The sequence below is a fragment of the Biomphalaria glabrata genome, chromosome 16, assembly GCF_947242115.1.
Source record: "Biomphalaria glabrata chromosome 16, xgBioGlab47.1, whole genome shotgun sequence".
Classification (NCBI taxonomy): domain Eukaryota; kingdom Metazoa; phylum Mollusca; class Gastropoda; family Planorbidae; genus Biomphalaria; species Biomphalaria glabrata.
The window spans coordinates 22,799,855-22,814,363 of record NC_074726.1 but is presented as its reverse complement, the minus strand read 5'-3'; the positions used below and the strand labels follow the sequence as shown (position 1 = coordinate 22,814,363).

Genomic DNA, 14,509 nt, shown 5'->3' with positions numbered 1-14,509 from the left:
AAGACCAAGCTTCAACAATTTATTCATGTTTTAGAGAGATGAATTTGTTATATCGATTGCATTACTTATGTGTTTTAAAGACATCAATTTGTTTCATTAATTGCATTACTTATGTTTTCACTTAACGTGTATAACCTACTCATATCTATTTCTCTTATATTTAATTATAATGAAATAAACAGTAGAAATAAATCTACATTTTTTCCAGCAGTTAAACCTTCTCTAGCTCTCCAAAAATATGCTATTGTATCCCATACCTGTAGTCCTGTACAACTGCTATCTAGCCTGTTATTCCCCTTGGGTCACGAGATCAAATCTCAATGAGTATTGAGGTTTATAGGAACTGATCATTGGGAAGTTCATGAATTCACCAGCCGGGCGGGATACGAGACTTTTTATTTGATTTATTTATACGATGACTGACGTCCAGTATTTTTAACTCTTTCTCTCCGTAATTACTTTCCACGTTCCGATGGAATTATTTATTTTGCTAATGTGTGTTTCACTACCCTGTTATGATTAAATTTCTATAACTTTTTTTTGTATGTAATCTGGAAATGTTATATTAGGTATATAACTATAGACGAATGCATACTCTTTGTATGTAACACAAATTGAAGTTTATAAAACTATAAATTAATTTAATTTAATTGGGCCAAATCAATTTTTATTATCGTCAGGTAGGAGAGAAGGAGTTAATATATATCCCTTGTTTTCTTTAATTGAATGTACTAACTGCACTTGTTAGTTTAATCATTTGAACTAATGATTTTCTTGTATAAGCATATAATTCTCTTCGACAAAAACAAAACAATTGAACGATTCTTTAGTGCGTTCAGTGATAAGCGCGCACTGCTTTACGCATGACTGACTGCATTGTCATGGCAGACAATCGGTATATATATATATAAAAGAATAAGTTATTTGAGTTGAGAGATCTCTATTGAAGAGATCTTTTCTTGATTGACCTTTCTCTAGGACACCCTTGTTTGATTGACCTCTCTATGATAAATCTTTGTTTGACTGACCTTTCTCTAAGAAACCTATGTTTTATTGACCTTCATCTCACAGAACTTTGTTTAATACATCTTTCTCTGGGAGATCTTTGTTTGATTGACCTTTATCAGACATAACTTTGTTTGATTGACCTTTCTTTAAGAAACCTATGTTTCATTGACCTTTATCGGACAGAACTTTGTTTGATTTATCTTTCTCTGAGAGACCTTTCTTTGATTGACCTTTACATGACATAACTTTGTTTGATTGACCTTTCTTTAAGAAACCTATGTTTCATTGACCTTTATCGGACAGAACTTTGTTTGATTTATCTTTCTCTGAGAGACCTTTCTTTGATTGACTTTTACATGACAGAACTTTATTAGATTAATCTTTATCTGAGAGACCTTTGATTGACCCTTCTCTCGGATACCTTTGTTTGATTGACCTTTCTCTGAGAGATCTCTATTCAAGAGACCTATGATTGATTAACCTTTCTCAGAGAAACCTTTGTTCGATTAACATAGTCGCTCTAGTTGTGATAGACAACCGTACACTGCAGGACTGAGAAATGTCTAATTTGTCTGTAAATCTTGAGCGATATCTTCTCAGAACTGAATGTAGAGAAGTCAACTGCTCAAGAGCAAAAGACGCTGTAGATGAATAGTTAGAACTTGTAGATGAATAGTTAGAACTTGCAGATGAATAGTTAGAACTTGTAGATGAATAGTAAGAACTTGCAGATGAATAGTTAGAACTTGTAGATGAATAGTAAGAACTTGTAGATGAATAGTAAGAACTTGTAGATGAATAGTAAGAACTTGTAGATGAATAGTAAGAACTTGTAGATGAATAGTAAGAACTTGTAGATGAATAGTAAGAACTTGTAGATGAATAGTTAGAACTTGTAGATGGAAAAATAGAACTTGTAGATGAAAAGCTAGAACTTGTAGATGAATAGTTAGAACTTGCAAATGAAAAGTTAGAACTTGTAGATGGAAAGTTAGAACTTGTAGATGAAAAGTTAGAACTTGTAGATGAAAAGTTAGAACTTGTAGATGAAAAGTTAGAACTTGTAGATGGAAAGTTAGAACTTGTAGATGGAAAGTTAGAACTTGTAGATGAAAAGTTAGAACTTGTAGATGAAAAGCTAGAACTTGTAGATGAAAAGTTAGAACTTGTAGATGGAAAGCTAGAACTTGTAGATGAAAAGTTAGAACTTGTAGATGGAAAGTTAGAACTTGTAGATGAAAAGTTAGAACTTGTAGATGAAAAGTTAGAACTTGTAGATGAAAAGTTAGAACTTGTAGATGGAAAGTTAGAACTTGTAGATGAAAAGTTAGAACTTGTAGATGAAAAGTTAGAACTTGTAGATGAAAAGTTAGAACAAAATTTTGAGAAATCGTTTTTTTTTTACTATTTTAAAAACTCAGTGAGATGTAATTCCACAAATTAATATAAAAATCATGTCATTGCTTTTGCGTGGACTTACATAATTTTAAATGAGGCTCTGTGGCTGAGGTAAAGCACTTGGCTTCAGTACCGCGGTCCGGGGTTCAAATCCTGGTGAAGACTGGAATTTTTAATTTTGTGATCTTCGGGCGCCTCTGAGTTTACCCAGCTCTAATGGATATCTGACATTAGTTAGGGAAAGGTAAAGGCGGTTGGTCGTTGTGCTGACCACATGACACCCCTATTAACAGTAGACCCTAGAAATAGACGACTTTTACATCTTCTGCCCTATAGACCACAAGGTCTGAAAGGGGAACTTTACTTTATTTTTTATATACTTTTATGGAACATACCAGGAACCAGAGAAATTAGGTGAAAAAAATGTAAGCACTAAAATACTTGAATTTGAAGTGTATTAATACAAGGCTTATTTCATTCATTATGTCAGTCTTTTCAATAGTTTTTTCCTTTTTGCTTAAAATAGAGTGTGTGTTTAATATTTTCATGATTTCTAGTAGAAGGATTTAAACTATTTTATTTCATAGACTAGAATTCTGTAATTTCTGTACATAAACATCCGACATACAACTGGACATGGGGGGTCAACTTATTTAACTTTAAAAAATACGAAGTTAAAATCACTACCCAATTCTAATGTGACACACTTATACAGATGTGTATCTTATAAATGATGATCACGCACATGTATACCCTTTGACTTTATACATAATATATTTTGTTACAAGTTTGTTATTAAATGTTTTAATCTCAGATTATATTTCAATCATATGTGACGCTTTGAATATTGAATATTTCCACGATGAACTGAACAATATCAAGGACGCTAGGTTTAAAGGCCCCTGTCGCCAGCTTAATAAACAAGAATTGAACTATAAGTGAACATTATGTCAGGTTAGCACTTGGCACGCTTATTCATTGCATAGACAAGGCATGAATAAAAAATGTAACCAATTCGACAATTAATTACTGGAAATTAATTATATTGTTTGATACCAACAAGGGAAACTAATTATTCAGTACTCACATATATGGCTAAATGTCTTGGGTTTAGTCCCCTTAAATTAATTGTTAACGCTATGTCTCCTTCGCGCATTCTCCGATGAAGTTGATACTTTAAATAATAATTAGTTGTACCTAACAAAACATGAATCAATTTTTAAAAAGTTAGTAAATTAATTACCGTAATTAATTATTTTGTTTGATATCGATTAAGGAAAATAACTTGTACACATAGACATAAATAAATATAGACTGGAAGTAGGAAGTTATTTTTATTTGGGGGGAGTCAATATGTTTTATGTACTATATCTATGTGAAAAAAAAATGGCGGCGATTGAGCTATAAATTCTAGGACTAACATTTCAGCCAATATATACCTTTGATCTTTAGTTTTGAAAAGTGCAAAACTGCCATATTCCCAATATTTTGTCTTTGTTTTATAATCATAGACATAGGCAAATATATATAGGTTTGTGATGTGGATCTACACACTTATCTTTTCCCAAATATTTCCGATAATAATTTGTTCTTTATCGTCCAGTCTATATATATATGTCTATGCTTGTACATCATCGATAGTTATAGTTTTAAGGACGGAGTTTTTCCCCTTTAGGTAAGTTTTTTTTAAAATTATTTTTTTTATTTTAAAGATTTATTTTGTTTGTTGAAAATATCAGAACTTATAAACTACCCATTCCATAATTACAGTAAATATAAAATGTGAAATAATATGATATCAGTTAGTAAAGCAACTCTTGTAGTCTCGGGTTCAAATCCAGTTAAATTGGAAAATTGGAATTCTGAGCCAAGTACAAATCCCTAAAATGTTGACCCTCTTATTTAGTACTACAAATGAATATTTTAATCTGTCATTTAATAAAGTTTGCCCTGGATGTTGCTAAATATCTAGGTCACAGCTAGGGCTGCGTAACCACGGTAAATACTACATTCCTCATTATTATTATTATATTGTGTAATTTTGACAAATTTTATTGTTCTTATGGTCGTGTGGTAAGCGCTCTGGACAGTCGTTGGATGGTCTCAATGGTCCCGGGTTCAAACCCTGCCCTTCGTCCATTATGTTATTATATTTACATCAAAAGTAACATTCACAACGTTTAATATATTTTCTACGTACTGTCCCTACACATGGAGACCGACTCTGAGTTTTGAATGAAACGGTGACTAGTGATTCATATTATGACAAATGTGAAAAAAATCGAGTCACGCGTACAAGAACGCACTTTTGGGAACTACTTTTTTAAGGTGTATATATTAATCCTACTTACCGTCATGCAGATTACTGAGCCTTGATGTCCTTCAAAAGTTTTCAACTGAGAGCCTTTGTACAAATTCCAGCTCCGAATAGTAAAATCCGTACTTCCGGTAAACAGCACGCGCCCTGTGGGGTCAACGGACATGCATGTGACGGCTCCGGTGTGACCTTTCATGACTTTCATCAGCTGGCCGGTTTCAAAGTTCCAGGTCCTCGCCGTGAAATCAGCGGACCCCGTGATGAGAATGTCTTTAGGGGTGCCGACCTCCAGCTCTTCGTCGTCGTCCTGGTCGGCTGGAATGAAGATCAGGGGGTAAACGCCCCTCTTGTGACCCCTGAACACGCGGACACATTCTCCTGTGTCAAAGTCCCAGGCCCGGGCGGTTCTGTCGTATGAGCTTGAGAAGATAAAATCTCCAGTGCAGATCATTCTAAAAAAACAACAACAACAAAATAGTATTATCCCATATTGTTAAATTTCAGTCAATCTCTACAAGAGATGTTCATGATAAACTGAAAAATGTTTCATTAAACTTTACTTTTGCCAAATACATTACATTTTCATGTCAACTCTATCTTATTAGTAGGCGCGGTGGCTGAGAGGTAAAGCGCTTGGCTTCCCCGTGTTCGAATCCCAGCGAAGACTGGAATTTTTTATTTCGGGATCATTGGGCGCCTCTAAGTCCACCCAGCTCTAATGAGTACCTGACATCAATTGGGGCCATTTGACGCTCTCGTTAATCGTAGGCCACAGAAACAGATGACCTTTACATCATCTGCCTTATAGATCATATGGTCTATTGATACAATTTAAAAAAAAAAATTATGTTTAGTTAGTTGCCGATTCGTTTTAAAATAAGTCGAAAGCCATAAAGTAAAAGTCTATGCTAGGACTAATTTGCACTGATGCGTCTTCTTCTTCCCTATTGCTTTTAAAGCATGGAATGGGTTGCCTGAGTCAGTCATGAAAAGCAATGACTTGGCAGAATTTAAGCCATTGGTTAACATGCATGACTAGATTGGCCTAAGAACACACGTAGGATGTAATATTTTCTTTTTTGAAGTAAAGGGTTAGGGTTGGGGTTAAGATAAGATAAGATGAGAAAACTTTTGAATGTATTTTGAGCTACAAATAAAGAGCTTCAAAACTTGGACTAACATTGCATTGCTCAAAAGGACACAAAAACTGAAATATGCTTTAAAAAAAAACATAGCTTATCAAAATGTTTGTTTACACCGGATTTACAAAAAAAAAAAAAAAATAAAAGCTATCTATTTATAGTTTTTCTACCATAAATGAAAATCTCTAATAGACATTCACTTCAGTGCAAATTTTGAACTCTATCTAAAAATTGAAAATATTGTGCGAAGAAAATATTTTCTGTTGAAATAAAAAGTGGATACAATCCTTGTTCTATCTATCTATCTATCTATCTATCTATCTATCTATCTATCTATCTATCTATCTATCTATCTATCTATCTATCTATCTATCTATCTGTCTGTCTGTCTGTCTGTCTGTCTGTCTGTCTATCTATCTATCTATCTATCTATCTGTCTGTCTGTCTGTCTGTCTGTCTGTCTATCTATCTATCTATCTATCTATCTATCTATCTATCTATCTATCTATCTATCTATCTATCTATCTATCTATCTGTCTGTCTGTCTGTCTGTCTGTCTGTCTGTCTGTCTGTCTATCTATCTATCTGTCTGTCTGTCTGTCTGTCTATCTATCTATCTATCTATCTATCTATCTATCTATCTATCTATCTATCTATCTATCTATTCTTTGCTATTACTTTATTTTTATTATTACCCCCTTCTCAACTCTCCAAGTGCTTTAAAATGACTCATTGCCACGAAAAAAAAAACACAATAAAAATGACATAAAATTAATTAGATAATTATTAGCTTTTGCTGTTTGCCTGGTGCTGTTTGTCCTACTGACCTAAAATACTACTGACTAAAAAAAATCGACCTACTGACCTGTAAATGACACTTGAATGGCCAGTTAAAATCAGAAGACACTCGCACGTGCCGACGTCCCACTTCCTGATTGTTTTGTCGGCACTTCCGGTCAGGACAAAACAATCTTCAATCAGGATGCAATTCAGATAATCCGTGTGACCTCGGAGGACTCCGATACACTCACACTGCTCGGTCTAAAAACGAATATGATTTGCATCAGATTTTCATGTATGACCTATAACTATAAATAGCTAGCTATTTGGTGTATCCGCGTACATAATAAAGGAAGTGTTTATAAACATTGTAATTAAAATATATTTTTAAAAAGCATCAATTTTAGACCATCTGTTTCTATGGTCGACGACAACGAGGGTGTCATGGGGCCAGCACAACAGCCATCCGCATTTTTACGCCAATTAATATTTCAGGTACCCATTAGAGATGTGTGGATTAAGTGGTGTCCCAAAAATCCACTTTTTGATAAAAAAGCCCGGTCTTTACCTAGAGACCACGCTTTTGGGAGGCCAAACATTGCCACTCGGTCTCCACACCCAACATGTAATTTAACAGCTTTAGAAAATCAAATTTCCTAGCTCGTTTCGCTTGTATGGGAAATTCGTTTCGTATTGTTTTGACATTACTTGGAATAGAAAATTTATTTTGAAAATTCCAATTTATTTCTACGACATTTTTTAAAAATAAAATATAAGTAAAACATCTTGACTACCAGAGTAGCTCGAGTTGGTATGTTTTGTAAAGGCAGTGCCCCTCTCCTAGATAATGCAGATATCCACCAAACAATGTCAAGGAGGCTAATTAAACATCAAAATTGCCACCTAACTCAAAATGCAAATTGTAAGGATAACACGCTAATTCGTGAAGCGTTCCATATTTTGGAGCAAACCAAACACTCCTAAAGGAGTAAAGCAGACACTTCATCAAGGGACAATCCAAAGAATCTTGGAAATCACATGTAATGATCGACTTGGTAAAAAAGTTAGAGTCAAGTGCAATTATGATGACACAATTAGAGACTTGAAAAAGTTGATAGCTGCACAGACTGGCACAAGAGCAGATAAAATTCTCCTCATAAAATGGTACACAATATTTAAAGATCATGTGACACTTGCTGATTATGAAATACATGATGGAATGAATCTGGAGCTATACTACCAGTGACAGTCAGCATCTTTTTTTTTTTTTTGGTCGGAATTTGATTTTTCTTTTTATTTCATGTTCTCATCACCTTATCATCATTTGTCATTCAGTACTTTTCATGATGTTTTAATTATTCTTTTTTTTTTTTTGGTCAAATTTATTCTTTTGCTTTAATTTTTTATTTATTTTGTATTCCATATTCATTTTTAACATTCAGTATCTCATGATGTATTTATTAAACAAACATGAGATTTGTCAATAAGATTTGTCAATGTTTATATTGCAATGTATAATATTAATCTTTGTGAATAAAGAAATAACTTTAAAAAAAAAAAAGAATAGGATATTTACATTTATGTACAAAAATGCTATATTTAGCATTAGTTCAACCTAAATTTATATTTATGTGTTTAATTAAAGCTACATGAGTTTGACTTTCATTACTAATAATGGACTATTCATATTTCAGTTTATAGAAGCTCAGTTATTTCCTATGTAAAAAAAAAAATAAGCAACGATCTGTTTTTGTCCCTGAACCTGTGAGGTGGAGATTATAGACATTCAGTTAGAACGACAGCGACCTCGGAGGTCTTAGACGCACTGTTTGTTGTCCTCGGTGTTGACTATAACAATATTAAGGCAACCAATTTTCCTAGAAGTTGGACTTGACAGTATCCGCTCTACAATATAAATCAAAACTTTTGGCTCCCGCGAAGCATATATTGTGGAACATTCAATTTCAACGACTGCGCCTTCAGAAGACTTCGTCACTTTGTTTTGTTTTCCTTTGTGGTGTGTATTAGATATTGATGTAACTACACAAATACTTAATAAAAAAAAAGAATATTTCATAAACACTTATACCACTAGCTACACCAACAAGCTAGCTATTTATAGTTTTTCAGACATAAATACTAATCTTTAATAAGTAAAGTTCAGAATCCTTCATTTAAGCAACAAAACTACAGCTTAGTCGAATAGTGTCATTCTTTATGTTTTTCAAGTCCAGAATAAACTAAACTAAATTACCTTGGTACTCCAGAGTCTAGCTGTTTTGTCCTCGCCAGCTGTGGCCAGTACTGACCCATCCTCACTGACCGCCATGGCGTTGATTCCGCGCTCATGTTCTTGCAGACTCTGGAGGAGATAGTTCTCCTCAACTTTCTTGGACTGAAGGCATCCCATGGCCTTCACCTTTCACGTGACCAGCAGTGTTAAACAATGAATTAAACTCCTCAAATTGTAAAAATGTTATTAATTTTTTTTTTAAAGTTCAACTCCAGCGTGATGTTACTATTACTATGGAAATTAAAAGTATATATAAAAAATACAGTCTTAACCTTGGTTAGGCCAATAATAGAATATGCATCCTCTGTTTGGGACCCTCAATTCAATAAAATATTTAAAAACTTGGACAGACTCTAAATAGAGCAGTGAGATTCATAACAAACGAATATTCACATTTGACTAATGTAACACCTTAAGTAAAATAACTAAATTTAGAAAGCCTTCAGGATATAAGATTTCAATTATACATAAAACACTGAAAAATAATCTTCAAATACAAAAACAAAACCTAATAAAATACTCAGAAAGACAGAAAGATAAAGGCACATTTCTTGTTCCATATGCTAGGACACATTTGAACAAATGCTCCTTCTTCCTTGGTGCTATTAGAGCTTGCAATGGGTTGCCTGAGACGGCCAGGAAAACCTATGATTAGTCAGAATTGTATTCATTGATTAACATGAAAGACTAGATTGACCTACGAGCACATTTTCTTTTTTCAAGCAATGTCTGTATTTCATAATATAAGATAAATTGTAGAAAAATTGAGCTAATTAATTTTTTTTTGTGAAATATTTCTATAAAAATCAATATTATTTTTTTTTATTGTTTATAACAGCATTGTGATAAAGTGGATTATCTTGACGTAAAAATTACACAAATTATTTCAAAGAGAAGTGAGACACAAAGACTTTTATATGCAAGGAACTAGATATTGTTTATAATCATTTAATCTATTTCTATGCATAATCTACTTTTAAGTTGCGTCTTTTTGTATAGAAAAATAAAAGTTATAATCAGCTATGTTTTAGAAGAAGCTTGTCTCTTCAGAAAGCTCTGTCTTTCTGTCTGTCTATCTGTCTGGTAAAAAGATTGGTTACGTTATTTCTTCGACACCCAATCTCGGATCAAGTTGAAATTGTTTCACAATTATTTATTTTACCTGACAACACAAGAATCAATAAAAAAATTAGTTAATTAACTATTGGTAATTAATTATTCGTTTGATATCTCGAACAAGGGAAACACATTTTACTTGACTGAGGTGTTGGTATACCTGACTACAGCTTTAAAGTAGATTTGAAACAACAATAGATAACTATACAATCCCCTGTTTTCGTAATTACCTCTCTAGCAGAGTGGTTAGTGTGTTGGCTTGAGGAGTTGTGAGCCAAACATTTAATTAAAAAGTCGTTTCCGACTCCTTTCAAAAAAATAATCACTTTAAAAAAGTGATTACATTAAAATGTACACAGATATCCCTTTCTTTCTCATCCCCCCCCACACACTTTCATTTTCCCAACAGGTCCAGATAAGTGATAGGATCAAAGCGTATCGAAAAAGCTAAAAGCATGACATAGCACTAAACAAAAAAATAAATAAATACAAATATTTCTTATTGCACAGATTTATTATTGTTAGTCTAGATCTAATACAAATGTAATTATATGACTGATACAAATTAATTGATACCATTACACTTCGTATCAGCTTTTTTGTTTTAAAAAGTTTGTTTTTCATTACACGCTATGAGAGCTATATAGGCCCTCATCGGTTTAATTGTACTAGCTATGTATGCAAACACGTTCTAGAACTTCTCTATCTTTAGCGTATGGAACAAGTTGCCTGCACTAGTCAGGAAAACCAAATCATCACCAAAGTTTATATTGGCCATAACAATAAATTATTGCTTTTATATAGCGCTACTTTCATGTTTATAGCATGCACAGAGCGCTATGGTCCAATCTCATTAGTGGACCTGTTGAGGGGGGGGGGGGAAGAGGGGGTATCTGGGAGAAGGTTTTCCATGCTGCCTTTGGGCGCTCAAGTCGGGTGTCAAACCTCGAGCCCCCTTCATAGGAAGTCAAGCCAAGCCACGTTCAAGCGTACTTAGCCTCTCGACCACTCTTCCCACATTGCAATTTTTGTACATATATCAGTATAAGAGCTAGTATTTCATTAAGTTCTCTTACTGTTAGGATAGTTACTAAAACATCTATGATACCCTACTTCTCAGGACAATATTAAATTATTTTTTTTTTAATTAAAGGAGTCACATGTTTCATAACATCTTTGAGTACTCATTTGTAAAGATATGACTATACATTTAATAATTCCTTTTTTTAAATTCAGTAGTACAAAAGGTTTTATATTGTCGAAAACAAATTTCATGGTCTCTCACGACAAGAAAGATTTTACACAAATGCATACTGTACAAATGCTCGTTCTTCCCTAGTGCTGTTAGAGCATGGAATGGGTGGCCTGAGCCAGCCAGGAAAACCAGTGACTTGGCAGAATTTAAGTCATTGGTTAATATGCATGACGTGTAGGACGTAATCTTCTATTTTGAAGGAACGTCTATATTTTTTTTAAACGATCAGGTAATACAGGTCTACAATAACAAAATCTCCTTTTATTTAGAGATATAGGTATCGAATATCGTGTTATAAAATGGTTTTGAGTAACGAAAATAAGTTTGCCTAATTTATTTTTAAAACAAGAGCCTAAAGTAAAAGAATACAGACATTATAATGTTTTTGTAGTAGGCGTGGTGGCTGAGAGGTGAGGGATTCAGCTTCCGAAACGAGGGATCGCAAGTTTAAATCTTGGTAAATCCTGGGATTTCTAGTTTCGGTATCTTTAGGTCACCTCGTAAGGTAGCTATGTAAAAGTAATATAATGTCCAGTTCATTTTTGATCCCAACGTCTGAAAGGGGAACTTTACCATTGAAAGAGGTTCTAACTAAGGCAAAAGACAGACAGGAAGTGAGAAAGACGGTCAACGAATCTTGCATGGTACCCCAACGGTCCAACAGACTAAGGGATAGGTAAAGGTAATGTTTGTTATGTAAAAAAAAATTATGAAAGAAATTAATCATTAATTGTACCAACTAATTTAAAAACACACTGAAATTAAATTGTTAGTTTCTATATTTGTTTCGCGATAGCTATAGTCATATGTTGGTTTCTATATTTGTTTCGCGATAGCTATAGTCATATGTTAGTTTCTATATTTGTTTCGCGATAGATATAGTCATATGTTAGTTTCTATATTTGTTTCGCGATAGCTATAGTCATATGTTAGTTTCTATATTTGTCTCGCTATGATAGCTATAGTCATATGTTAGTTTCTATATTTGTCTCGCTATGATAGCTATAGTCATATGTTAGTTTCTATATTTGTCTCGCTATGATAGCTATAGTCATATGTTAGTTTCTATATTAGTCTCGCTATGATAGCTATAGTCATATGTTAGTTTCTATATTTGTCTCGCTATGATAGCTATAGTCATATGTTAGTTACTTCCCTAAAAGCTCAATGGTCTATAGTGAATCTTATTTTAGTTTTTCAGATTGCTGCAGTACAGTGCCACCCACCCAAAGGCATTGTTTCTAAAAGGCTTTGTTATAAAATACTTCTCTACAAGACTTCGTTATAAAGATACTATTCTAAATGATATTTTTATAAAGATACGTTTCTAAGAGACCTAATTTGAAAGATACTTTTCTAAAAGACTTCATTATAAAGATACTCTTCTAAAAGACTTCATTATAAAGATACTTTTCTATAAGACTTCATTATAAAGATACTTTTCTAAAAGATTTCGTTATAAAGATACTTTTCTAAAAGACTTCATTATATAAAATATTTCATTATAAAGATACTTTTCTAAAAGACTTTGTTATAGACATACTTTCAAAAAAGTCTTCATTTAAAAAGATATGTTTCTAAAAGGTATTTTTATAAAAATACTTTTTTAAGAGGCTTCCTTATTCCAGTACTTTACTAAAGGGCTTATTTGTAAATAATAACTTTCATAGAAAGTTACTTATAAATAGTGAATAAATCTTAGAATCATGGTTATAGATTCGATAATGTACAAGCCAAAATTACTAAATCCTAATTAAAATAGCCTTGTAATCATTTTTCACCGTAATCTGAAACGACTAGTAAATTAAGTGTATAAAATTAAATATATCTATCAACCTCTAATATCAATGATTAGAGTAAACAAAATTAAGTCCAAATAAAGAAATCTTAATCACAAACTTCTAATAAAATTTACATTAAACTTAATTCCGGTCTTTGAGAAAACAAATATGTTAGCGAATAACACAGCAGAAACACTAATACACTCCTTTGAACTTTGACCTAACGGGCTACATTATTCATCCAAGGAATCTAATCTTCATGTCTTGTTCTCTTGACAAAACTGAATCTGAAAGAAGAAATGTGAAGCAGCGGCCATGTGTGTGAGCGCGTGCGTGGGAAGGAGAAGACAAAAATAATAATCAAAAAAAAAATCACCATACCTAAAAGAACAATGGCTTGCCTGCTTCTCTCCCCTTCCCCGTGGACGAAAAGTCACATGACAGGAAGATGGTGGCACGCTGACATAACTCCTGGCGGTTGCTAGGCAACGTGTCAACACCGGAACCCACCGTGACTTCTGACATACATGAAGCAGCTCTTCTACTGAGAAGTCATTTTACACGTTGACGAATTTAGACGTATTAAACAAAAAATATGCTTCAATATTATTTGAACGTATTTGTTTCGTTTGTTTCGCATATCATGCAATAATTATTAGTCCTGGCATTGCCTCAACCTATAGAAGATGACCGAGCATGTTTGAAAAACTCGATCAATACTTTGAAATCAATACCTCACCGTCGATCGATAAAATCAATTCATCATCAATAATAAACAGAGTGCTATTTAGCAAGGTCTTCAATCAATGAACGCAGCTGAACTGGACTCATGCAAGATAGATGGGAGGACCTACATATCCACACCTGTGACGGAGAAAAAGATAATCGAAGATATAGGACAAATCCCCAATGGGAAACTAAATAAAACTTAATGACCTACCAAATGGACACACTAACAGCATAGATATATTTTTTAGGAGTTCATTTCTTGACACTAAAGATAATGGTCAAAAATGTAAAAAAAAAGTATATTAAAGCTGACAATTAAATTAAAGATAAAAGACTGATATAGATCTAAAGAAGAGTTGATTGATTTAGTTGACTTTGTATGTAGTCTTCAACATTAAGATCAGACTACCAGGTCACGGCCACATTCTAATATGCTTGTAAATCTTGGACGCTGAGTGCAAATATAGAGAGACGGATCCTAGCAATGTAAGGGAGATCTAAGCCTTATCATAAATGAAGAGATTTGAAGCAGGATTAATACAGTAATTGGACCCCTCGACGGCATGCCAACTACTGTAAAAAAAAACACATGCTTAAACTCAATCGTAATATCACAATGTCATCAAAGCTCGCAAAGACCTTCCTTCAGGGAACAGTACCAGGAAAAAAAAGTTGAAGAGAGAACATAAA

At 33.3% G+C, this 14,509-nt stretch overlaps 1 protein-coding gene across 2 annotated transcripts in view; it reads right to left on the bottom strand.

Moving 5' to 3' along the window:
- The window catches only part of LOC106069989 (WD repeat-containing protein 86-like), a 36,127-nt gene extending 22,574 nt beyond the window's left edge, over positions 1 to 13,553 (bottom strand). The window contains exons 1-4 of one of the 2 annotated variants that reach the window (XM_056014646.1): positions 13,472 to 13,553; positions 8,900 to 9,169; positions 6,731 to 6,906; positions 4,758 to 5,175 (exon numbers count right to left, since the gene is read on the bottom strand). In XM_056014646.1, the coding sequence (XP_055870621.1) occupies positions 4,758 to 5,175; positions 6,731 to 6,906; positions 8,900 to 9,055 (750 nt within the window). In that variant the 5' untranslated portion in view covers positions 9,056 to 9,169; positions 13,472 to 13,553. Of the gene's footprint in view, positions 1 to 4,757; positions 5,176 to 6,730; positions 6,907 to 8,899; positions 9,170 to 13,224; positions 13,424 to 13,471 lie in introns of those variants that run through there. The other variant, XM_013229778.2, reaches the window with a different exon arrangement.
- Positions 13,554 to 14,509: the final 956 nt, after the last annotated feature.